The 25,128-nt window shown below is 41.6% G+C and overlaps 2 protein-coding genes across 3 annotated transcripts in view; one reads left to right on the top strand and one right to left on the bottom strand.

Moving 5' to 3' along the window:
* CAPN6 (calpain 6) overlaps nucleotides 1-21,580 on the top strand; it is a 29,609-nt gene extending 8,029 nt beyond the window's left edge. Inside the window, exons 3-13 of the mRNA XM_062184443.1 lie at nucleotides 12,012-12,143; nucleotides 13,096-13,304; nucleotides 13,799-13,991; nucleotides 14,562-14,755; nucleotides 15,061-15,138; nucleotides 15,245-15,431; nucleotides 17,692-17,814; nucleotides 17,995-18,197; nucleotides 18,756-18,877; nucleotides 19,241-19,377; nucleotides 19,914-21,580. Of these exons, the coding sequence (XP_062040427.1) occupies nucleotides 12,012-12,143; nucleotides 13,096-13,304; nucleotides 13,799-13,991; nucleotides 14,562-14,755; nucleotides 15,061-15,138; nucleotides 15,245-15,431; nucleotides 17,692-17,814; nucleotides 17,995-18,197; nucleotides 18,756-18,877; nucleotides 19,241-19,377; nucleotides 19,914-20,096 (1,761 nt within the window). The 3' untranslated portion in view covers nucleotides 20,097-21,580. The remainder of the gene's footprint in view (nucleotides 1-12,011; nucleotides 12,144-13,095; nucleotides 13,305-13,798; nucleotides 13,992-14,561; nucleotides 14,756-15,060; nucleotides 15,139-15,244; nucleotides 15,432-17,691; nucleotides 17,815-17,994; nucleotides 18,198-18,755; nucleotides 18,878-19,240; nucleotides 19,378-19,913) is intronic.
* Nucleotides 1-25,128, bottom strand: part of PAK3 (p21 (RAC1) activated kinase 3) — a 327,862-nt gene that overhangs the window by 1,229 nt on the left and 301,505 nt on the right. The window contains exons 18-19 of one of the 2 annotated variants that reach the window (XM_062184458.1): nucleotides 2,929-2,988; nucleotides 2,391-2,479 (exon numbers count right to left, since the gene is read on the bottom strand). In XM_062184458.1, coding sequence (XP_062040442.1) covers nucleotides 2,962-2,988 — 27 coding nt within the window. In that variant the 3' untranslated portion in view covers nucleotides 2,391-2,479; nucleotides 2,929-2,961. Of the gene's footprint in view, nucleotides 1-2,390; nucleotides 2,480-2,928; nucleotides 2,989-25,128 lie in introns of those variants that run through there. The other variant, XM_062184457.1, reaches the window with a different exon arrangement.

Here is a 25,128-nt window from a genome sequence, read left to right as displayed (position 1 = left end):
CAAGCACTTGGGCCATCTTTCACTACTTTCCCAGATACATTAGCAGGCAGCTGTATTGGAAATGGAGCAGCTGGTGAGATGGCATTGCAGTCTGTGGTTTAGCCACTGTGCCACAATACCAGCCCTGGGACATAGGTGCCTTTTATTTTTTTTAAAAATATTTTATTTATTTATTTGAAAGGCAGAGTGTGTCCGTGTGTGTGAGACAGAGAGATTGAGAGAGAGGAGAGAGTGAGAGTGAGAGAGAGAGGAGAGAGGAGAGAAGAGAGAGGAGAGAGAGAGAGAGAGGGAGAGAGAGAGAGAGATGTATCTTCCATTGCTGGCTCACACCCTAAATAGCCACAATGTCCAGGGCTGTGCCATGCAGAAGCCGGAAGCTCAGATCTCCAGTCCCACAAGGGTGCAGGGGCCCAAGTATTTGGGCTGTCTTCAGCTATTTCTCCAGGTCCATCAGTAGGGTGATGCATCAGAAGCAGAACACTGGCTCCTTAGGTGATGCTGGAGTTCCAAGCCAAAGCTTAACACCCCATGCCACAAGGGTAACCCCCCTCTTAGACTTTTAAAGCAATCAGTTAACTATTTAAATCTACTCATATGTTCTCAAGTTAAGCTTTAACACGATCAGGCCCTCAATGGATATTGCTAGCATTTTGGGACTGAACTAGCAGGTAGAAGAACCCCTCTGTTTCTCTCTCTCTTCTGTCTGCCCACCTCTCAAATAAACAAAGCTGTGGTTTTTGTAAAGTTTTTTTTTTAACCAATACATGTGTTTTCTTTGTTTTTAAGACTTCTTTAATTACATGAGAACAGATTTAGGTAGAAAGATATGGCGAGAGAGAGAGAAAGAGAGAGAGAGAGTCTGTCATGTGGGTGATGGGCACAAGCACCTGATCCATCACCTGCTGCTTTCCAGGGAGCATTAGCAGGGAGCTGGATCAGAAGTGGAACAGTCAGGACTCGAGTCAGTGCCAATATGGGATGCTGGCATTGCAAGCGGCTGCTTAACCCACTGTGCCACAATTCCAGCCCTGACATAAGTGTCTTAACAGATATCTTAACTGCTAAGGTAAACTCCTACCGCAGGACTCCTCGGTTTAGAGCCAGGAGCAGAGGTCTATTCAATTTCACATTTTAAAATTGTCTCTAGGTGCTGACTTTTAACCTAGAGATTAAGATGATGGTAAATACATGAGTTCCACATGGGAGTACCTGGGTTCAAATCCCAACTCTGACTTCTGACTCAAGCTTCCTGCTAAAGTGCACCCTTGGAGGCAATGGTGATGGCCCAAATGATTGGGTTCCTGCCACTCTCACTCAGGTGTGAGAGCTGCATTGTGTTCCCAGCTCCTGGTCTCAGCCTGCAGCCCACGGCCATTGTGGCCACTGCAAGCATTTGGGGAATGAACCAGTGGTTGGGAGCCCTGTCTGTCTTTCTAACCCTCAAATACATACATACATACATACATACATAAATGGAGGTGCCCCAAATTGCAATCGAATTTTGTCAGATTCAGTAATTTAAAACAACAAAAAAAGAGGTATGCTTTGTTTGTTTTCTTTTGGCACTTGAGTAAATGTGGTAATTAAAAAACACTATACTCTTGTCTATTTAGTTACCTATTATAGAAAAAGTCATCCTCATACCAGTGAGGAGAAAAACTCCTTATAAAGTGAGCATAAATTATTGAGCTCTAAAGAGAAAAGATGCATTTTTGCCTTGGAAGAGACTTTTTGCTGCTCTTTGGATACCATCCCCTAAGTGGTCAAATGGGATCTGAACAGAATCACAGCTCTTTCATCACCTATTAGTAGTAGGTATTAATAGTTTTGTTCCTCTGTGGAACACCTATATGTTGTGTCTCTAAAGAAAGTCTCAGGATCACTTCACAATCCCTACCTGAGCAAGGAGCTCACTATATAAAATGATAGGATGGTGGAGAGTGGAGAATAAATATTAACCTTGCCATATTTAAAGGATATAACTGGAGGGAACGATATTGTACTCGGATTCCTTCCCAACTGGGTGAGAGTTATTGTGAACTGAAAGTTCTTGGACCTTCACAATATCCTGAAGGCATTCTGATCATGTTTAACGAGGTACCTTTCTACACACTATTATGGAACCACTTTAGTCCCCAAGCACAATGTTTGCCTTCCTCAATGATAGCAAACTGTCACGTTTTAGATGAAATTTCCACAGCTTAATCTCCTAAATGGAGTTGCAGTAAAAGCTACTTCAGTTTACATAGGTTGCCACCAGGTGGTGCTAAGACACGTTGGTTACATTGAGACTTTTTTTTTTTTTTAATGCAACTCAACCACCAAAGCCTTAATTGTTGCCAGTAAAGAAAGATAGCCTTTGAAAATATGAAACTTGCAGAACTTGTCTCCATTAGAAGGAAGATTACACTCCTCCTGCTTTTGTGTGCCTGTAGTTGTTGACGACCCGAAGATCACTTTGTTGACCTGCAGTAAAAATCTGGAAAACATGAGTAGAATTCACTAACCACTAATTAACTAATTGTGTAAAAAAGTTGTTTTTTTCAATGCATGGAGGGAAAAAAAAGACAACGAATAGATGATGATAATGAGGACCACCACCGCTCTCTGATGCTTAGATATGGAAGAAAATATGCCGATAAGGCAGAAGTAGCTAAAAAGAAAGTAAGAATTTGAAAGAGATTTACGGATAGGTGTCTTTTTGAAATAGGTCAGACTTGAACATATTTGTATGCCAAGGAGCAGATAATGAAGAAGAGATTGAAGATACAGGAGAAAAAAGGAACAATTGATGCGGGTAATCTGCTAGAGGAGTTAGGAGGAGATACACTGGGCAGCAAAATTGCAAGCCAACATGAAGCCATTTCCCAGATGTGAAGCAAGCGGAGAGTGCTTCCTGTGCTGCCCTGTTTGTAGATATGTCCTTACCTCTGTCTTGGCTGAGTCCTTTGATCTTTGCCTTCATCGCCCAAATTCTATGGTTAAGTCCTAGATGGATTAGCAGGGAAAGAAAAAAATCTTAATAATCATGGCAATAGTCCATTTTGTCTCTGAAACAAGCAATATCCCTTCTAGCGTGAAAGAATGTTAGAGAGAGGGTGATACACAGGAAAGGGTAGACAAAAGAATCAACATTTATGTCATGCCTACTATGGGCCACATAGTGTGTTGGAAGCTTACTATACATTATTTCATTTCATCCTTACTTACTGTGGTTTAGCGAGGTAGCTATGTTAAGAATTACTTTGATGTAGCTCTTTTTTCCTGGTTTAAAAAATAACAGGGGCCAAGGTAGTGGCACAGTGGGTTAAGCCACCACCTCTGACATTGTCATCCCTTATGAGCCAGTTCAAGTCCCCACTGCTCCATTTCGGATCCAGTTCCCTGTTCATGCACCTGGGAAGGCAGTGAAAGATGACCAAAGGGCTCAGCCCTCTGCCACCCACATGGGAGACCTTGAAGGAGTTCTAGGCTCCTGGCTTGAACCTGGCCCAGCCTTTGCCTTTGCAGGGTCAGACTATTAACAAGATGGGGTTTGATTCAAAAGGCCACGGAAGTATTCATTCTACCATGCTGCCATATCAGGGAGAGTTGTTTATATCTCCATTTTTTGGGGGAGGGAAAAAGAAAAGGAGAGGAAGGTGGGGCGGGGGAGAGAGATCACATCCACTGATCTGTTCCCCAAGTGCCCACAACTGCTGAGGCTGGCCTGGGGCCAAAGCTAGGGTCCAGGAGCCAGAGACTGAATCTAGGTCTCCAATGTGGGTGGCAGGAGCCCAAATACTCAAGGAATCACTGTTGCTTCCCAGGATCTGCATTAGTAAGAATCTGGGGTGAGAAGCCAGAGCTGAGCATCAAACCAAGGTACTCAGATGTGAAATGCAGGTGCCCCCGTGTCTGCACTTTTTGCCAAAATAAATAGCTTCCCTCGAGTTAGTTCCTCCTCATTGTGTTGATCCTAAATTTTCATTAGTTGATCTGCATCCTCCCTTTTGAGAGCACAGTGTGAGCTTAATCTTATCATGTCCAAAGGGAGAGCCACTTAAGAAACATTTGCTGAGCACTTATTTTATGCCAGACTTTGTGCAAGATAAAGGCGTGGCCTGCATGAAGCACTCCCATTCCAGTTGGGGAGATGGATATTGAGCTATCAAGGAGTTAAAGAAGTTAACCTCAGCTATGTGAAATGGTATTTTCAGGCATATAGACAGTAAGTAATGTTGAGTTTTTGAGGAAGAGGAGATCATTATAGATTGGAATGGTTGGGGAAGGGGCCTCTTGTGGGGAGTAGAAGAAAAAAGTAAGGTTCTGGACCACCATCTGAGCCGCCTCGAAAAACCACAGATTCCTTTCCAGCCAGAATGGAGGCCAAGCCTGTGGTCAAGAACCACGTCAAAGTTCTCTGGCCTCCCATAAGGAAAGCTGAGAGCCAGCACTGGGCCTCCCTGAATTGGTTCAGGAAGACCAGATAGGTTGCTGGCCTTCTCTGCCTCATTGGCAGCCTTGAGATCCCAATTTGCAGGGAAGCTTACAGACATCTTGTCCCTTGGCACTACATAGCCTCACACTCCACCAGGACTATTTTTTGAGGTTTCCAAAATGGAAGCAGGATGATTATTCTGGTATTCTCTATATCTTTCTTCTGCCTTGTTGAAAGTTTCTACCTTCACAAGCCTCCATGCCTGTAAACACTGATAGCTGATGGTTGAACAAACTTGACTCCCACCACCATCACGGGGCTGTGTTGAGTTCCCCTCCTTCCCATTTGCACTTCCTTGCTGTGCTTTAAGCAGCCTTTTTTAGACAGACAGGAATTATTAGACTGTTTTGCATTTATTCAATGCCAGATCATCTTTCCACATCCTCCAAAGGAAAATCCTTACCAACTCCTCCAGTGGTCCAATGGCTCTAGCTACTCACCTAGCTTTCTGGGTACACTGATACAAAAGAGGTCTTAGAAAAGTTCGTAGAAATCTATATTATGCAAAACTTTTGCATGAGTTTCATATTTTTTGTACCAAAATAAGCTTATATTCAATTCCACTTTTTACAAACTTTTTGAAATACTTTCATCTTGCCTGAGACCATGTGCTCCTGAGCATTGATATCCTCTTGGAGACTCAATATATCAAGCCTTAATAACTTCTAAAAGTTGAGTTACCCTGAGTTGCAGTGTGTTAACAAGACTGCAGGTAGGACATAAAGGCTGAAATCTGCCTGCCAAATTCCCACAGAAAATCTCTTCTCTAGCTCTCTCCAGTTACTCTCCCCTCTTACTTCCCTCTGGTTTTTTGTTTTTTTCCTGATTGACTCATATCTACCTCCAGCAGTGTCCTAGAGTCAGACACATTTAACTCTCAACTAAAATGGAGCAAGGTCTCATTGGAATTTGCACAGCCTGCTGTGGGGAAAGAAATGGCACCTGCAGAAAATTTTGGGTCAGCTGTCCTGGTTGACATTTGAGTTCAGCCTTTACTACCTTTGCCCTTATACAGCTTCCTCTGGAGAATACCCTACCTTGGGGCCATTTGACTACCTTGTCTGGGTTGGGGGAGGGTCAGGAATGAAATTCTGGGCTAACATGGTGATAGTAAGAATGGAAGGGAAAGCCTGCTGAGGAGAGACATTTAGAAGCATAATATACAGGCTTGAGAGATAGATAGATAGATAGATAGATAGATAGAATGTAAAGAAACTCTTTTCTCTCTATGATAATAGAAATTCCCCAGCTGAATGTGACAGCTCAGTCAGTACTTTAGGCTTAGACTGCTCCTGAGTTATTTTTCCTTTCCAGAGACCATGTACTGCCCCTTGCCCTGCCATGTGAGTAGCCCTGCATGTTTTTCATTGTTAACACAACTGAAGAGAGTTGAGTATGCCCATATTCTTTCTCAATTGTCTTACTTATTATAACATTTATATTTAAAACACTTCAACAGCTTTATTGAAACTTAATGAAAATTCACCTGTTTGAAGCATGCAATGTAATGATATTTAGTTACTTTACAGGCATAACTCAGTTTTAGAATAGTCAAATCAGATCAATACCATCCCTTATGCGCATCTGTAGTGACTGATCCCTCCAGGCCTTCTCCACAAGCAACCATTAATCTATTTTTGGTTTCTATCCCAATTTGCCTATTTTGAGCTTTTCCCTCAAAATAGGATCATAACTGGCTTATTTCATTTAGTAAAATGTTTCCAAGGATCACACATATTGTAGCATGTATTCATTTGTTCCTTCTATTGCTAAACAGCATTCCATTACATACAAGTATACATTGTTTTCAATAAAGCAGTTTGAGATCTATACCTAGAATTTCCTAGCAGAAGTGTGAAGGTTCAAGTAAGAATATCAATACCACATGCCATACTGGAAGATTTGGTTAGAGTATAGGCTTTGCTCCCAATTCCAGCTTCATGCTAAGGTGCACACTGACGGGCAGCAGATGATGGTTCTAGTAGTTAGATCCCTGCCACCCATGTGAGAGATTCACGTGGGAGATCCTGGTTGAATTCAACCTGGACCAGCCCTGGTTATTGTGTGCATAAGGGGAGTCAACTAGCAGATGCTAGATTTCTCTCTTGCATGCTCTCTCTCTCTCTCTCTCTCTCTCTCTCTCTCAAATAAGTAAGTCTTTAAAAAAAAGAAACAAAGGAAAGAAAATGGAAGCCTCTCTAGATGGAGCACTTACAAGTGCACCTGGGCTCAGAAACCAATTGCTGCACTAGCCTCTCAATGAATCCACTTTACCTGCTGAGAATTTTTATTTCTGGAAAAGATTTTTTTCATCAGTAGAACATTCTCTTCCTTTCTAACTCCTATAAAGAAAATTCAAGATGGAACCTGAGAATAAGATCTTAAGCTCCCCAAATGGCCACAACGGCTGGGGCTGGGCCGGGTCAAAGCTGGGAGCCTGGAACTCCATTCAAGTTATTGGACCATCTTCTGCAGCTTTCTCAGGTGCATTACCAAGGAGCCAGGTCAGAAGTGGAGCAGCTGGGACTGGAATCCAATGAGGGGCTTAATCTGCTCCACCACAATGCCAACCAATAGTTCACTTTTCTAAGAAGATAATGACTATTTGATCAGCTCACAAAGTCCTCAGGTCCTAAATGGCAGTTTCATACAAACTAGCCCCTGTGGGATATTTTGTGGGACTGCTTAGCCCCTGGACTTGGTCATAATGTACCTGCTGTGTGACTGGCCTTACTTGTAGGTGTCCATGTACCTGCATTCCCCCAGTGCTGCTAAAATCTCCAGTCTTCTGGCTGCCGGTTTTATGGGCAGCGTTTCATTTTACTGTGGTTTCTGAGGCTTACCTTGGACCTCGATGCTTATTGTCAGCAACTTTCACCTGTGTAAAACAAATTGCTAAAGAGTTGGATGTGGTAAGTGCAAAGAGAGCCACATAGAATGACTCATTCAGGCTACAGATCTTGTTGTTGTATGCCCCCTGCCCCCACTCCCACTCTAGAGATCTCTGTGAAGGGAGATGAGGGGCGGACAATGAAAAGGCCCTCAAATCTCAGTTAAAGAACATACCTCTCAAGAAGCTGCTTTGGTTATGGAAGATTTTGGCCCAGGGGCAGGGGCATTTGGGGATCATTCAAGCTTTACTCTTGGTCCTCAACTTCTCAGTTGTGTGTTTCCCCCAGAAGAAATTATTTTGCCTTGACAAACAGCAGAGTTCAAGGATCATGGCAACACAGCTGGGAGCCATTAGGGGCTCAGCATCTCCACCCCCTTGCTCCCAAGCTGCTTAAAAATTGTGAATATGTGGGATGTGACCTCTTCCCCAATCCTACTCCTAGCACTCCAGCACAGCACAAGCTGAAATGTTTCATCTGCACTCTGTATGTCGACTTTGAATTAGAGAAAAAAAATTTCTTCTGCTATATTTTACCTCTTGGGCCCAAACATGAAGATATTCAGTGTGCCCCCAAACTAGGGGAAAGGCAAACAACCATTTCATTGTTTGCAAATGTGTTACCCAAAGGTCCATTTGGCTGTTAGATTTGCCTTGGTTCATCACCTTTTACCCTTTCTAACTCCTTGGCTGTTTTCTCATGTTTTAATGTCTCACTTCCTGAAAGAGGTAGATTTCTCTCCTATGTTTCATTTTTAACTGAGGATGTTAATGCCTACCGGTGATATTTAGCCTACAACCAAAAGCTAAGTGATGGGTTATATAAGTCTTCACCCCAGACGGAGAGTTCTTGTAGGTGAGTATTAAGCAAATAGACAAAAAATTGGGTTAGACGACTGAGAGAGGTAGCAGCATCTCTGTTCCTGGGGGGCTGCACAATAATACTCTATGCAATGACCTTTGATAAGCCCAAAGGCAAAAGGATGCATTGCCTGAAGTCTTTTTTTTTTTTAAATCCATTTATTTATTTGAAAAGCAGAATGTGGGACAGAGAGAGAAGGAGTGAGAGGGCAGGAGGGAGGAGACAGAGATCTTCAAGCCACTGGTTCTCTCCCTAAATGGCCGCAACAACCAGGGCTGGGAACTCCCATCTGGGTCTCCAACATGGATGGTGGGGTACCAGGACTTAGGCCATCCTCTGCTGCCTTCCCAGTAACATCTGCAGGGAGCTGGATCGGAAGTGAAGCAGCCAGGACTCAAGCCAGAACTCCAATATGGGATGTGGCTTGCCGTATTGCACCACAATGCCAGGCCCCCAACTGAGGTCTTGAGGTTCCATTTCTAACCATATAGGGGTCTCAATAACCAAAACCTTTAGGCCTAAGTCTCCAACAAGCTAGCTATATGGGGGCCAGCACTGTGGTGCAGTGCCAGCATCCCATATGGGTGCCATTTCAAATCCCAGCTGCTCCACTTCCGATCCAGCTCTCTGCTATGGCCTGGGAAAGCAGTAGAAGATGGCTCAAGTCCTTGAGCCCCTGCACCCGCATGGGAGACCAGGAAGAAGCTCCTGGCTCCTGGCTTTGGATCAGCTCAGCTCTGGCCGTAGCGGACATTTGGTGAGTGAACCAACAGATGGAAGACTTCTCTCTCTCCCTGCTTCTGCCTCTGCCTCTGCCTCTCTGTAACTCTGTCTTTCAAATAAATAAATAAACCTTTAAAAAAAGTAGCTAGCTACATGACTAAAAGGGTAAGTTACTAACCCATGTACAGCTGTTTCCTCGTTTGTAAAAGTGCATGACTAGGTAGTCTCTGAAATTGCTTCCAGTTTAGACATTATATTAATGTAAAATGTTTCAAAATATGTTGTTTAAAAGCGATTATCTATTATGAGTGGAGAATGAGCCAGTTCATAAGAAGAAATGGAAAATGAAGTTGTTATTTACCCAAATTTGTATTTCCTACAATTGGCATATGGCTATGAATACATATTATGCATACCCAAGTGCATGTATATACTTAGACACACATATAACATATTAATGACCACATGCAACTTAAGTCTACAAGAGAATAATTACCCAGTTCCTCAATTTGAATTTTGTTTATATACTTTTTTTTGCCCATTTATGTGATCCTTTAAATCTTGAATAGAAACTGACATGCTAGATTGTGTTCTGTGGCACAAGTTAAGCTGCTGCTTGGGATGTCAGCATCTCATTTTGGATTGCCTTGTTCAAGTCTTGGCTCCTCCACTTCTGATCCAGCTTCCTGCTAATGTAGTAGATGATGGCTCAAGTACTTGGGCCCCTGTACTTCTCTCTGTCTCTCTCTGCCTTTCAAGTAGATAAAAATATTTAATTAATTAATTAATTAATATTAAAAAATAAAATGGTGGGGCCAGTATTATGGCAAGGTGGGTTAAGCCACTGCCTGCAATGCCAGCATTTCATATGGGCACAGGTGTGACGCAGATCCTTGTTAATGGACCTGGGAAAGTAGTGGAAGATGGCCCAAGTACTTGGACCCCTACATGCATATGGGAGATCTGGAAAAAGCTCCTGGCTCCTGATTTTGGTCATGTTTAGCCCCCACTGTTGTGGCCATTTGGGGAGTGAACCAGCACATGAAAGATTTCTATCTCTCTATCTCTCCATCTCTCTGCCTTTCCAATAAATAGAGCAAATATTTTTTAAAAATACAATGGTGAATTTAAAAAAAAATCACCTGCCAAAAATGTTGGCTGTTCTTAGATCTTTGCTGTGAAATGAAAGTTGTGCAAATTCATGATCTATAATATAACTTGAACAACAAATAAACTAGCAAATAATTTTCTCTGCTAATCTAAAAGTACATTTTTTCCTCTTTCTCAAAATATCTTTTTTAGAAGTATACTTTTTTCACATATCAATATTTACTTTGTTGTTTTTCCATGCTAGTGAATTATGATATGTATCATCTAAGTCTCAAAAATAAACCCACTATATAACTTTACAGCTTGTTCTAGATAAAATGATAACACTTGACCTCTGAAAGTAAAAACTGCTTAATTACATTTTAGAAAAGGCAGAAAAACAATGAGAGAAAGCACCTCAGAATCTAACTCACCCAACACAACCTACTTTATGTTCAATAAGTGAAAAAATAAACCATGTAGTTCACAACCTATAGAAAAATATTTAATAAGAAATAAATCTTCTAAGACAAAATTGATGAGACACCAGGAACACAAAAAATCAATAAATAAAAAGACCAGAAAATCCAGAGCTGAGAACCCACCTCACCATCTTTTTTTTTGGCTGACGGGTGCCTAATTAATCTTCAATTTGGACTTGTCCTTGCCCAGAATGCCTATTTCTTTCCAGAGTTATTTTGGTTTTAAAAGAATATATGGAATGTTTTATTCTGTAGACCAGACTTTTCATCAAGGAGAATTATGTCCCTGGAAAAAAAGAGGTTTAAGGACTAGAAAAGTATAGCTGTCTCTAATAATTTTTAAAAAGTATATATGTCTAGATTTTCTTTCTATTTGGGACTAGGATTTATTTCTGTTGGATAACCAGAATTTCAAGGCGCTGGCCAACAACCTCCTCCATGAGGTTTCTCAATCTATCTAGATTTCGTTGGTATTTCCTGCCTTTGAACTCTGCAAGTGCTGATACTATGAGTCACACATCATATATTCAGTTATGTGGCTTTGTCCATGCTTGTCTCTTACCTGTTCTGCCTCTGTACCCCTCTGTTGTCCAGCTGCCTAATTCAAGTCAACCTGAGCATTGTCATCATTGTAGAGCCTACTCTATCACCAGGAGAACTTTGGGGATCTTTCCTCTAGGCACTGGTTACACCATGGAAATGGCTCCACTGTGTCATCATTACATTGTGTTATAATTGTATTATTTGGGTCTCCTTTTCTTACTCACATTGAGAATGATAATACTAATATTTGTTGGGGGCAAGATACAGACATACATCCCAAATGAATGTTGCCCCTCCCACTCTCTGCCCAGATCCTCATGGAACACCCAGTGTGGGAAGAATATCTGTTGAAGTACTCCTGTGAGTTGTCTGTTACCTCCTGCTATTAATGCTACTGCCACCTATACTCATCCCAGGATGTGGAAATTTCTGTTTGCCATGTAGACTGCTCTTGCCTTTGCTTTATGTTAGGAAAAAATTTCTATAAGAGCCTGATTTATTTTCCTAGAAAAGAAGACACCTTAATGTTCATGTCCAACAGATCTTGTCTCTTAAATGTAATCACCCTTCCAACAACAGGTGCTTCAGGAAATGTTATCTTGACAAAATAAGCTCAGAATGTATGATCTCCATTCAGGTTTCACAACTGTGGTGAAAACTGTCCCAAACCCCAAGAATAGCTATGTCTAAAGACCCTCCACCTGGACATGCCATGCGATCTCATCATATTCCCTCCTTCCATTTCTCTTGCTGCTTTCTCACACGACCCCTTTTCATGGCTATAAGATCTAATGCTTTGTGTTTTTCTCACAGTTGTGTCAACCTTCATTTTATCTCATTTATGGAAATCCTGGTTACTATCAACCCTAACCCAATCTCCTCTATGAAGGCTGTTCTTCCTAGCTACCTGAACACTAAAATAGTCTATTATTGTATCTACAGGACATCTGTGATGATCCCCGTCTGATTGTGGGCAACATCAGCAACCACCAGCTGATCCAGGGCAGACTGGGACATAAGCCGATGGTCTCTGCCTTTTCCTGTTTGGCTGTTCAGGAGTCTCACTGGACAAAGGTATTACTTCTGTTGGCTCTCATTCAGTTTCCACCTTCTCATCATTAGTAATTTTAGGAAAAATCAGCTCATAACTTTCTTAGAGTGTTCTATTTCCTGAAGACTGAGGTATTAATTAGAAGGCTTCTCTCCATCTCATTATAAAAATTTTCACAAACACAGAAAAGTTGAAAGAATTTTATAGACTACACCCACACACTCACTGAGATTCTACCATTAACATTTTATTCTGCTTGCACTGTCACGTGTATTAAGTTCTCTTTTATTGACATTTGCAGTATCTCTGCACACTTGTGTTCTTTGTACCTACTGGGATTTGAAGCCAATAGGCGCCAGGAAGTCACCACCCATATATCAAAAACTGAAGATAGAAATAAGATCCTTGAAAGAAAAAAAAAACAGAACATTTTCCTCAGAAAATAACTATATTAATGTATAGTTGTTATATAAAAAGAGAATTTTCAAAGCATAGTTTTATTTAAGGTGAGAATAAAATCTATAATCTGTAGATTTTACATTATATCTCTAGATTGAACTTCTGAAAAGAAACTACAGTGCACCTTATATTTTGATTGATTTTCTCTTTGTTAAAATGTGTTGTTTATGTGTTTGAACAGGTAATCTGAATATGTTTGTATAGTTTATTTATCATCATCTGGTTAATAGATTATTTCTGGGAGATACATAACTCCTGACTGGCTGCCCAAGCTACCCTGTGTATTCCTGTGTGTCTGCAAGGCAAGGATGGTAATAACATCCTCAGAAAAACAGAATTGGGGAAGCAGGAGTCGTGAGCAAAATGGCTTACCCATGACTTCCCAATCTAGACCCAAATCAGAGGTGTTTGGTGTATTTCCTGGTGCTATACAGATTTGCCAGAAGTTAATTGTAATCTCAATATCTGAATGTGATTTAGTGAATAATACTTGATTGAAGGAATTTACCTTTCCAGACAATCCCAAACCATAAGGAACAGGAATGGGATCCTCGAAAACCAGATAAATATGCTGGGATATTTCGCTTCCGTTTCTGGCATTTTGGAGAATGGACCGAAGTGGTGATTGATGACTTGCTGCCCACTATCAATGGAGATCTGGTCTTCTCCTTCTCCACCTCAATGAATGAGTTTTGGAATGCTCTGCTGGAAAAAGCTTATGCAAAGTAAGGAAGGGATTGACTAGTCTGTGTGGTCAGGGTGCATGGGAAAGGGAAAGCCAAATTTGTTGTTGCAGCCCAACTCAAAGTTTAAATTGGATTGAATATCCATCAGATCTTAGGCATTGCTTTGGGCCTGGGCCTAGTCCTCAGAAATCTCAAATGAGAGAGAAATCAGCTGACCTGGTTTCCACTATATCCTTATTTTATCTTAGGCACCCTTTCTTCCTGTTAATCTAACAAGTGCACGTCCTTATCACCTAATTTTTTTTCCTTGTCCAATCTCTACCTGTGGAAAGATATTTTTGTATGGTATCTCCTTGAGCAACATAGTCCAAGCCTATAAATCCCTGACTATAATATTAAAATATCTTTCATTTCCTATCTAGAGAAAAGCCAGCTGTCAGGGCTGGGCTGTGACTGTTCTAAAACTTGAGTTCATGATGCCCTTGACCTGGAAAAATAATTTTACAAAGATAACCTTACATCTTTGCCCCCAGGCTGCTAGGCTGTTATGAGGCTCTGGATGGTTTGACCATCACTGATATCATCGTGGACTTCACGGGCACATTGGCTGAAACTGTTGACATGCAGAAGGGAAGATACACTGAGCTTGTTGAGGAGAAGTACAAGCTGTTCGGAGAACTATACAAAACATTTACCAAAGGTGGTCTAATCTGCTGCTCTATTGAGGTTTGTATTTACCAAAATAACCTTTCTGTGATCACTTCTGCAGATCAGAATACACAATTTGGCAGTTAACATTGACCCAAACCCAGAAATTCATGAAAAAAAAAAAAAACATGAAAGGAACTTGGATTAAACCCTGACATGGAGGATGAGGAGCTTTTTTTTTTTTTTTTTAAATCCTTTTATACAATCATCCCACTGGGGGCCTATGTAGCACCTGAAATGATGTAAATAGATTCTGATTAATTATTTCTCCATTCTCTGCTTCTGAATGTTGAAGTTATAACTACTTGCTCAAGGAATGAAATACCCCGCCAAAGGTTGTCATAGTTCATGTTAATGTACCATAGTGGGTCATTTGAATAGTAATTGCCTGAGTGAGTTGTTATATTTCATTCTCTATCTCTTTTCTTTCATGTGTGTCTGTGTCAAGTTAGGTGTTTGGATCAAAACTTCCATCTGCATAGAGAGAACTAGCTTCACCTGTACTAAGATAAACCAATCAAGAAAGAAGGGGTACCAGGACTAGGTCTCCCAATTCCTGTGGCCTTATGTATCTTTCTTTGCTCTCAGTCTCCCAATCAGGAGGAACAAGAAGTTGAAACTGATTGGGGTCTACTGAAGGGCCATACCTACACCATGACTGATATTCGCAAGATCCGTCTTGGAGAGAGACTTGTGGAAGTCTTCAGTGCTGAGAAGCTGTACATGGTTCGCCTGAGGAACCCCCTGGGAAGACAGGAATGGAGTGGGCCCTGGAGTGAAATGTGAGTGTCATTCCACTTTCATTGCTGTATCTCCAAGGTCCAGTAGTTCTCCAAAATCCATCTTTCTAGATTGCTACTGGGCTTCAATGCTCAGCAATAGCTAATGGGATGTTGCCCGGCATGGGGTCTGTGACCTAGCCAGAGGTGAGATAAAGTTGACTCAATCCTAATGTGTTCTGTTCCGTTGACACCCTAATTACTATAGGAAGCCAGTAGGTAAACATAACAGCTTTAATTAATTAATTAATTCTTTATTTTATTAATAATTAATTAAGTATAATAATTAATTCTTTATTTACCTTTAGTTCAGAAGAGTGGCAGCAACTAACTGCAGGAGACCGCAAGAATCTGGGGCTTGTGATGTCTGATGATGGAGAGTTTTGGTGAGGAAGGATTTTCTATACTAAGGGAATTGGGGATTCTACACAAAACTGCAAGGGTAAGAATGAAGTACTATCTTCATTTCTTTCCTGCACTCATTCCATTCAGGATGAGCCTGGAGGACTTTTGTCGCAACTTTCACAAACTACATGTTTGTCGCAATGTGAGCAACCCTATATTTGGCCGCAAGGAGCTGGAATCAGTGCTGGGATGCTGGACTGTGGATGATGATCCCCTGATGAACCGCTCAGGAGGCTGCTATAACAACCGTGACACCTTCCTGCAGAATCCCCAGGTTTGAGTCAATGATTTTTATTTGCCTCCATGTTACTTTGCCAGTAGGAACCCAGGCCTCACTTTGGTCCTTTTGGCCATATTTACTTAGCATCAATTCTTCCATTTACAGCTATTGGTAATAGTCATCAGCCAAGATCACTCAGGATGCACTCAAATGCTTGCAAAACATAGCAGAATTTGTCACTTTGCAGAGGCATAACTTAGGAACATTATCAAACCTGAGTCACCTCTTCTGGTTGCCTCTATCCTAGCCATTTTGCTTGGTAAAGCTCTTTGATAATCTTTGCTCCCTTATGATGGTCCCACATTGGAGAGAGGATATGCTCCCAGGTGCTGTCTCAACTTTTCCTCATTTGACTTTATTGCCCAATTATTCTCTTGAGTTTGTGTTCATTATATTCATTCTCTTCCTCATATAAGTGACTCCATTAAACTCTTCTTATGCTTCCCTTTTATAATCTAGAATAAGGTCATTTTTCTCAGGAGCTGAATCAATGCACTATCAATGACTCCATCCTATCGACATCTCATTACAGTATTATTCCAGGTGACACATCAGTGGTCATGCACAAGTTCAAATCAATGTAAAAAATACAAGCAACCAAATCTTGCATCTAATTACATGGATGGTTTAATCCCCAAATATGCTCATGAGGGGCTGGCGTTGTGGCTCTGCAGGTTAAGTTGCCATCTGGTACATTGGCATGCCATATCAGAGTACCAGTTAGAGTCCTGGCTGCTCCAGCTCCCAGCTAACACACTTGATAAAGTAGCAGAAGTTGGCCCAAGTACTAGACAGGTGGGGGATTCAGATGGAATTCCAGGCTCCTGGTTTCAGCCAAGGGCAGACCTGGCCATTGCAGCCATTTGGAGAGTGAATCAGCTTATCTAAAATCTCTGGGAGAAGAGGGATTGAAGATACCTCTCCTTCTGTTGCTCGCCTTTCAAATAGGTAGATAGATAGATAGATAGATAGATAGATAGATAGATAGATCTTTTTAATAAATGTGCTGATGAGCTAAGCCAGAGGAGACATGAATTCTAACTATATTGCTGCCTCATTGCCCAAGAATGTATCTTTTCTTTCCATGGATCTCATTGGCCAGGCTTTTTGAAAGACACCAAAACTGGTGGGTTGATTTACATAACTCATACTTTTTCTATTCTTTTCATCTTAAATAGCCCTAAACAAAAGAAAACTGTGTCATCCTTCACTCACTTCATCCCCATTTATAACCCTGGAAATGTTTCAAATATTGAACACATATAAGAAACTGGGGAAATTGCTTCAATGTATGTATACCCACGGGATTGACCTTTGGAGGCCTTGGTTCTTAATCTGTTTTAAAGTTTCTTCTAAAGGGGGAAGCAAGGTTGGGAACAGTGACAGAGATAGGGACAGAGGGAGAAACCTAATGCCTTTTACAGTTATTTGTTTATTTGATAGAGAGAGAGCACTCCCATCTGCTGGTTCACTCCCTAAATCCTTGCAACAGCCAGGCTGGGTCAGGCCAATACCAGGATCTGGGAACTCAATCCACATCTCCCATGTGGGTGGCAGGGATCCAAGTACTTGAGCTGCCTCCCCAGGTGCACATTACCAGGAAGCTGGAATCAGGACCAGAGCTGGGATTTCAACCCATTCTTTCTGATATGCAATGCAGGCTTACCAAGAAGCATCTTAACCACTAGACCAAATGATCTCCATGACTTTTATTTTATTTCCCAATAGCACTGTGACTCCTCAAATGACATTTGGAAAGTATCTGACACGGATCTATAGCTTTCTCAGCAGTGGTAGTGGAGCTTCAAGTCTCCAAAAAAGTGGATGCAGCACAAGCCACTTGTCTAGGCTAGCAATAGGAGGCTAGTTAAGAATGATTCTTCAGTGTCAGATTGAGTCAAATACATAGCTTTCTGTCTTCGTGGGTTCTGGAATTTTTCTGTATACAGCTTTTCCAAACAAGAGGACAAAAACAATAATGAACAAACAACTTACTAGTAACTTAATTTTTAAAAGCATACATTTTTAGTATCAAAGTCCCTTAACATATATAAGTGCCACATGGAGAATCAAGTGTTACAATCTACACTTAGCAAGTCAATGAATCATCTAATATCTCATTGTATGATCAATAGCGCTAGAAATTAACCCAAGAGTCTACATCCCAACGTACAATTTTCTTCCTTGAAATTTAGACTGACTCATCTGAAATGGGAGTGCTAACTCAGCTCTTTCATTTCTTCTTTGCACTCAGTACATCTTCACTGTGCCTGAAGATGGACACAAGGTCATCATGTCACTGCAGCAGAAGGACATGCGCACTTACCGCCGCATGGGAAGACCAGACAATTACATCATTGGCTTTGAGCTCTTCAAGGTAAGAATGGACATTTGGAGCAGAGAGAATGAAGGCAAATAGTCAAAATTAGGATAGTTTAGGGTTATGGGAATAATGAAAGACCCTGGGATAAATAAGACATAGGATCTAGGGTCTTTCTTTCAACACAAAATCTACTATTTGGGCAGAATGGGATATTTCATCCTATTTCCTTTCCAGGTGGAGATGAACCGCAAATTCCGCCTCCACCACCTCTACATTCAGGAGCGTGCCGGAACTTCCACCTATATTGACACCCGCACTGTGTTTCTGAGCAAGTACCTGAAGAAGGGCAACTATGTGCTTGTCCCAACCATGTTCCAGCATGGTCGCACCAGCGAGTTTCTCCTGAGAATCTTCTCAGAAGTGCCTGTCCAGCTCAGGTTCAATTTCTTTGGCAAATCCTCCAAACTGCTGTTGTTTGCTTTTCTTCAAGTCCTTAACCCCTTGACCCATTTCCTTCTATGCAGACACTCAATGGGACAACATGTTCAAGTCAGGCTAAATTAATTGAAATGATAGTGGTAGTCATATTTCTCAAATTGAGGTTATGGGAACATTCCCAGTTAAGGTCTGAGCTTCAGAGTTCTGAGCTGCTGTTTAATAGGAACATGCCTATAGCCTAAGCTATTCCCCTTATGTTTTATCTTCTGTTCTCTGGCTGATTTTTTCAAACAGCTGGCATCCCTCACTGCTTCTCTATTATGTTGTGAATCACAAAAACTACCTTCTCATCCCAGCCCTGCCTACTCGGATCTTTATCTACTGATCCTTAAAGCAAAGAGAAAGGAAAATATACTCATAAAATATAAGCCATATCTGGGGAGAAATGGGCTAGGTCATTCAGTATCTCATACTTTTCAGTAATGATGTCTACTTTGGCAGGCCTATGCCAACAAAGAGTGTTCATCATCAGACAACTCATCTTCTTAATGTTCTAGGGAACTGACTTTGGACATGCCCAAGATGTCCTGCTGGAACCTGGCTCGTGGGTACCCGAAGGTAGTTACCCAGATCACTGTCCACAGCGCAGAGGGCCTGGAGAAGAAGTATGCCAATGAAAGTAAGAGCTGCAGAGGCACCCGAGAAAGCAAAATGCAGTTTATTTTGTGAATATATGGTTAGAATGATGGTCAGAAATTATTCTCTCCAGTGGTGTTTTCAGTCTAGAGGAGTCAAAATGAATGTAAACCATGGCAGAGGAAGCGATATAAATTTCTGTGGTCAAGGTCTACATACTATTCATTTTTTTTTACATTTCTACATCAGTTATGGAAAAGAAAGTAAGAACAAGTGTTGAGTCTTTGGTGATTTTGGTGCTCAGATGTTGTGCTGAAAGTCCCAGAATTACAAGTGAGATAGTTCCTTGCCTACTAGAAAGGGAACTGCAATCACTGTAGGAAAAACAAATGTCCCTTTGTTCCAGCTGTAAACCCATATTTGGTCATCAAGTGTGGAAAGGAAGAAGTCCGCTCTCCTGTCCAGAAGAATACAGTTCATGCCATTTTTGACACCCAGGCCATTTTCTACCGAAGGACCACTGACATTCCCATTATAATTCAGGTAAGAATGCAAACAGAGACCCCACAGGGATTCAAAATGTGTTATCCTGTTGCTTTGGTTTGCCTTGTACTTCAAAACAGCACAACTCCCCCACCCCCAGCCAAGCACAGAAACTGACTTCCTTACTAATCTCCACCCTTGATCTTCTCTCCTTTATTTATTTCACTGTGGGCTAAAGCTCATATGCTCACTGGTACATTTTAAAACATACATCATAAAATTTCATAAGGGGAAGTGTATGCCAATTGCCCTTACACTGCTAGGTCAGGATAGACAACTACAATTTTTCTGTCTTGATGTCTCCAGCTGTCTCATCTCATAGGTCCAGGATGATCCTGAGCTCTGTTTTCTGATGTTTCATTTATACTCTTTGAGATATCTTTCCCTCAACCAAAGGGCTATCAGGAAAAGACAGAATGGTCTCTTGGTTTTAAAATTGATCTTTCTAGGTTCATCATTAAACTCTAGATGTCATTAAGAAAAGGCCAATGCCACCAAGAATTGCTCATCTTTACTCCCTTGACTTGTCTCTCCAGGTCTGGAACAGCCGAAAATTCTGTGATCAGTTCCTGGGGCAGGTTACACTGGATGCTGACCCCAGTGACTGCCGTGATCTGAAATCTCTGTACCTGCGTAAGAAGGGTGGTCCAACTGCCAAAGTCAAGCAAGGCCACATCAGCTTCAAGGTCATTTCCAGCGATGATCTCACTGAGCTCTAAATCGCCAAATCCTGGAGACAACTGACAGAGCTTTTCAACTTTTCACTTTCTGTCAGGTGCTAGATCTTAGCTAAGATTCACAATCTTTTGAGACAAAGAAATTCATAATAGTTAACTTTTCCTCTCTTTTGATAAGTTCCCCATACCTCCCGATCCAAGTAGCACCAGTAGCTACATAACCTATATACCTCCAGCAGCTGGACAGGGGGAGGTGACAGTCCTATCTGGAGATCATATACATGTTTTCCACGAAAAGATCTCTGGGGTTTCCGGGGGTGAGATTCAAGCAGGACAGCAACAAGAGCCTGGACACCCTACAGATGTTTGAATGTTTTCTGGTGCCCAGTACATCTCCTCTGTAGGGCATATTGAGGAAGGAAGAGGGATGATCAAGGCCAAGCTGGTCTAGCCTGATATCCCAACTCCTGACTGAACACTACAGACTTCCCAGCAGCATTTCGCCCAGCAGCCAGACCTGGCTTTAAGTCCCCAACCTTTACCACCAGCACTACCACCACTACCAACCACCTCCACCACCATCACCACCCCCGGAAAGTGTAGTCCTGCCATAACCCAGGTCACCCCCTCACAGTAAGTTTCACCTTCATGTTGAGGAAGCTTCCTAGGTGCTTAATAAAGAGCTGGAGTTCAATGAGACCTAGAGAGTGAGAAGGGTCTGAACTTCAGCTCAGTGGAAGCCAGCTGTGTGCCACAAGAGGGAAACGTGAAGAAGCTGCAGTGGGAGACAAAACCTCAGTCCCCCACCAATCTACACACACACCTACACTCACACACGCGCATGTGGGCGCGCACAACCTACCATTCAGGCAGTCAGTGGGCAAGAGCAAGGATGAATAAGTACCACATACACCAAAAACATGAGAGAATCCATCCAGATGTAGTACAGCTAGTTTGGGGCCCCTGATTGCAATGTGAAACCTCTTGCTGCTGCTAGGTTTACAAACAAGCCCGTTGTCCTGTGCCTCCTAATATCATTGGTACTGAAGATCCCATCTGGGGGCTTGAGACATTGGATTCCAACCCATACTCCTCAAGATGTTCCCTCAGTTGGGAAGCTTTACTCCCCCGGGGGTGTTTGTTTGCCCTCTTGTTTTTCAGTACTTCTACAGAATTTTCTCTAGAGTCAGTCGTTTTGAAATATTCCTCCATCCATCTTCATCTATCAATATTCTACCCCTCCTTCAAGGCCCAGCATAAATTTCACCTCCTCCATGAAGCCTTCCCTAATCCTACCCCAAATCCCAAACTCCAACAATATTTCAGTGCTTTTGCAATGATGAAAAAAAAAAAGCATAGTTGTAGTACTTAGTTTAGTCCAGCTCGCGCGTTCATTAAACAAAATATTTTGTAGCTTTTGTAGCTCATTTTCTACCACTTTTCCAGTCTGTATTATTTTTGCAATGCCTTCACCACACTGCCTTATGTAAACCAAATCACAATAAAGTTCATATTCAATAAACTAACCTGTCTTGATTTGAATTGATGGCATAGGAGAGATAGAAAGAGTGGCCTTCTGTTGAGACTTATTTTGGATGCCACTGAAGGTGGGGGTGGAGGTACTTCCTGAAACCTGAGCCCAGGTACAAATATGATGGATTCAAAGACCTTGACTATACTCTGATGGTGCCGTTTTTGCCTGGGTAGTAAGGTGGTTGGGATAGTAGAGAAGGACCATTTCTTCTCCATATTTAGAGATAATTTGATGTTATTTGGGATTACCCAATTTCGATACCCAATGGTTTTAGATCCTGGACCAAAGATACATTAGCCAGAGTTTTCATGGGCAGAGCTCCCAACAGGAAAAATAGCAGATCCTGTCTTTTAATGTAAATGAATGTGAAGAGCCAAATTAATGTGAAGACTCCACTCATTTGCTTACACCTTCATTCTGCCATCCTCTCATTATTTCCTTACCATGCCACCTGAGATGAAAGGATATCTAGTCATGGGAGAGGTCTTCAAGTTGTAGCCCATCGGAACCAGGCTTAAGCACAGCACTTCTGCTCTGACTTTGCAATGCTTGCCCAGAACTCTAGAGATACGCATATTGTAGATTTTTGTTTGAAATGAAGTATTCCCATATGGATAATGTAATCATTCTACACGGTCACCAGATGGCACTATGATATTACAATTGAATTCAAAAGATGCTCCAACTTTGTTTTTCCACCAAATGAAAAAGGGCACAGAAAATAATATTTTGGGGCTGGCACTGCGGCTTACTTGGTTAATCCTCTGCCCTGTGGTGCTGGCATCCCATATGGGTGCCAGGTTCTAGTCCTGGTTGCTCCTCTTCCAGTCCAGCTCTCTGCTGTAGCCCGGGAAGGCAGTGGAGGATGACCCAAGTGCTTGGGCCCTGCACCCACATGGGAGACCAGGAGGAAGCACCTGGCTCCTGGCTTCAGATTGGCGCAGCGCACTGGCCGTAACAGCCATTTGGGGGGTGAACCAGCAGAAGGAAGACCTTTCTCTCCGTGTCTCTCTCTCACTAACTGCCTGTCAAATAAAAAATTAAAAAAATAACAGTTTTTGATTATCTGCTGTATGTTAGATTCTGTTCTTAATACTTAATATACATGATGTCATTCAAACTCCCATGGCAACCATATCTTCCCTGTTTTTCAAAGACAAGGAAGTTAAGGAAAAGAGAGGCAAAATAACTGGGTCATGGCTGTCTAGCCAGCAAGTGATGGATTCAAAATAATCATGTCTATTCGACTACTGTGCTTGGGCCTTTCTGATGACAATATACTCTCCCCCAGAAAGTGGTTGTATTTCACCCATAGATCTGTATTGCCAGCTATGTATCCACAATACTGTACCAAGAACTGTGCAGAGAGTATACCAAATGCTTTCTCTAAGAATATTTACCTCTAATTTAACATTTTATGTGTGGATATTAATGCACAAGTAGACATGTTATTCCAGAAAGGAATCAAATACACCAACACATTCCAATATGTCTTTGATACATGTAACATGAATAAATCTCAAAATAATTATTCAGAGTGAAAGAAGCCAGATAAAAAGTACATTTCATTTAAATTTAAACACCTAAGAATAATTGTGTGTTAATTACAAAGTTCAACCAATAGTATTAAGTAGAACACAATTTGGGACAAGCTCAAGCTGACTTGCCCCAAATGGTAGAGTTAGAAACGTGCCAGGGGATTCCAATTCAATCCCATCAAGGTGGCCTGTACCAATGCCATCTCACTAGTCCAAGTGATCAATTTCAGTTCACAATTGATCATAATGATAGAATTAAGAGTCAAAAGGATCACATAAACAAGACTAGTGTCTGCTAATACTAACTGATAGAATTAAAAAGGAGAGAACGATCCAACAAGGGAAGCGGGATACACAGCAGACTCAGAATGGCAGATGTCCTAAACAGCACTCTGGCCTCAGAATCAGCCCTTAAGGCATTCGGATCTGGCTGAAGAGCCCATGAGAGTACTTTAGGCATGAAAAGCCAAGACATTCTGGAAAAAAAAAAAAAAAAAAGAAGACCTAAATGAAAGATCTCTGCGAGTGAGATCCCAGTGGAAAGAACAGGCCATCAAAGAAGGAGGTACCTTTCTCTGAAGGGAGGAAAGAACTTTCACTTTGTCTAAATAAGATCAGAGTTGGAGAACTCAAAAGGCTTCCATAGCCTTGGCAACTCATGACAAGAGCCTAGGGAGATTACTGACGCCATGGACAAGGTGTCAAATTGTTAAGTCAACAACAGGAGTCACTGTGCACTTACTCCTCATGTAGGATCCCTGTCCTTAATGTGTTGTTCAATGTGAATTAATGCTATAACTAGTACTCAAACAGTACTTAACACTTTATGTTTCTGTGTGGGTGCAAACTGTTGAAATCTTTACTTAATATATACTAAATTGATCTTCTGTATATAAAGAAAATTGAAAATGAATCTTGATGTGAATGGAATGGGAAAGGGAGCGGGAGATGGGAGGGTTGCAGGTTGGAGGGAAGTTATGGGGGTGAAAAGCCATTGTAATCCATAAACTGTACTTTGGAAATTTATATTTATTAACTAAAAGTTTTAAAAAAGTACATTTCATGCTGTTTAACTACATTCATTGAAAATCTAGAAAATGAAAATTACACTATAGTTATCTCAACTAAGATAAAAATCATCCTAGTTAAGAACAAAGAATTATGATTATAAGGAGTTTTTTGGTAGTACAATCCAGGAGACCCAATCGCAAGCATCCTTGAAAATGTGCTCTGGGGGGCTGACGCTGTGGTGCAGTAGGTTAATCCTTCGCCTGTGGCACCCAGCATCCCATATGGGCACAGGTTCTAGTCCCGGCTGTTCCTCTTCCCATCCAGCTCTCTGCTATGGCCTGGGAAAACAGTAGAAGATGGCTCAAGCCATCTTCTGTACCCGCCTGGGAGACTGGGGAAGAAGCTCCTGGTTCTTGGCTTTGAATCAGCACTGCTCCAGCCATTGCGGCCATTTGGGGAGTGAACCAACAGAAGGAAGACCTTTGTCTCTGTCTCTTCCTCTCACTGTCTGTAACTCTACCTCTCAAATAAATAAAAATAAAATCTTTACAAAAAAAATTGTGTTCTGAGATTTTACAAGATGGTGGCTACTTTTATAGCTTAAGATGTAAGAGGGTTGTTAATTGTATCTCTTGGTTGCTAAGGATTGTGATTGGTGCAGCAGGAATTCGCAAGAAAGGCATTGGGCACTGTCTCAGGAAGTAAGTGGGTGATCTCATGTACCGGTACAAGGCTAGTGAATTTCCTTCCAGAAAGTGCTGTTCTCTCAGTTCACAAGGTCAGCATGTACCCAAGTGGGTGTGTGCAAGACAGCTCAGTTCAGAAGTTCAACCGTGGATTACTTCGGTTCAAAAGTTTAGTTGTGAATGTGCCTGAGACCTATTTAACAAGGGACCCCGACTCTATTTTAAGGGCCCTGAACTGATACTATCCCACTGTGATTATCTTCATTGACAGTGATAGAAAACATATCATTGCTTGCCTGAGAAGG

Source organism: Lepus europaeus, chromosome X (assembly GCF_033115175.1).
Source record: "Lepus europaeus isolate LE1 chromosome X, mLepTim1.pri, whole genome shotgun sequence".
NCBI lineage: Eukaryota > Metazoa > Chordata > Mammalia > Lagomorpha > Leporidae > Lepus > Lepus europaeus.
The sequence above is the reverse complement of the archived record's forward strand: the minus strand, read 5'-3'. Positions and strand labels throughout refer to the sequence as shown.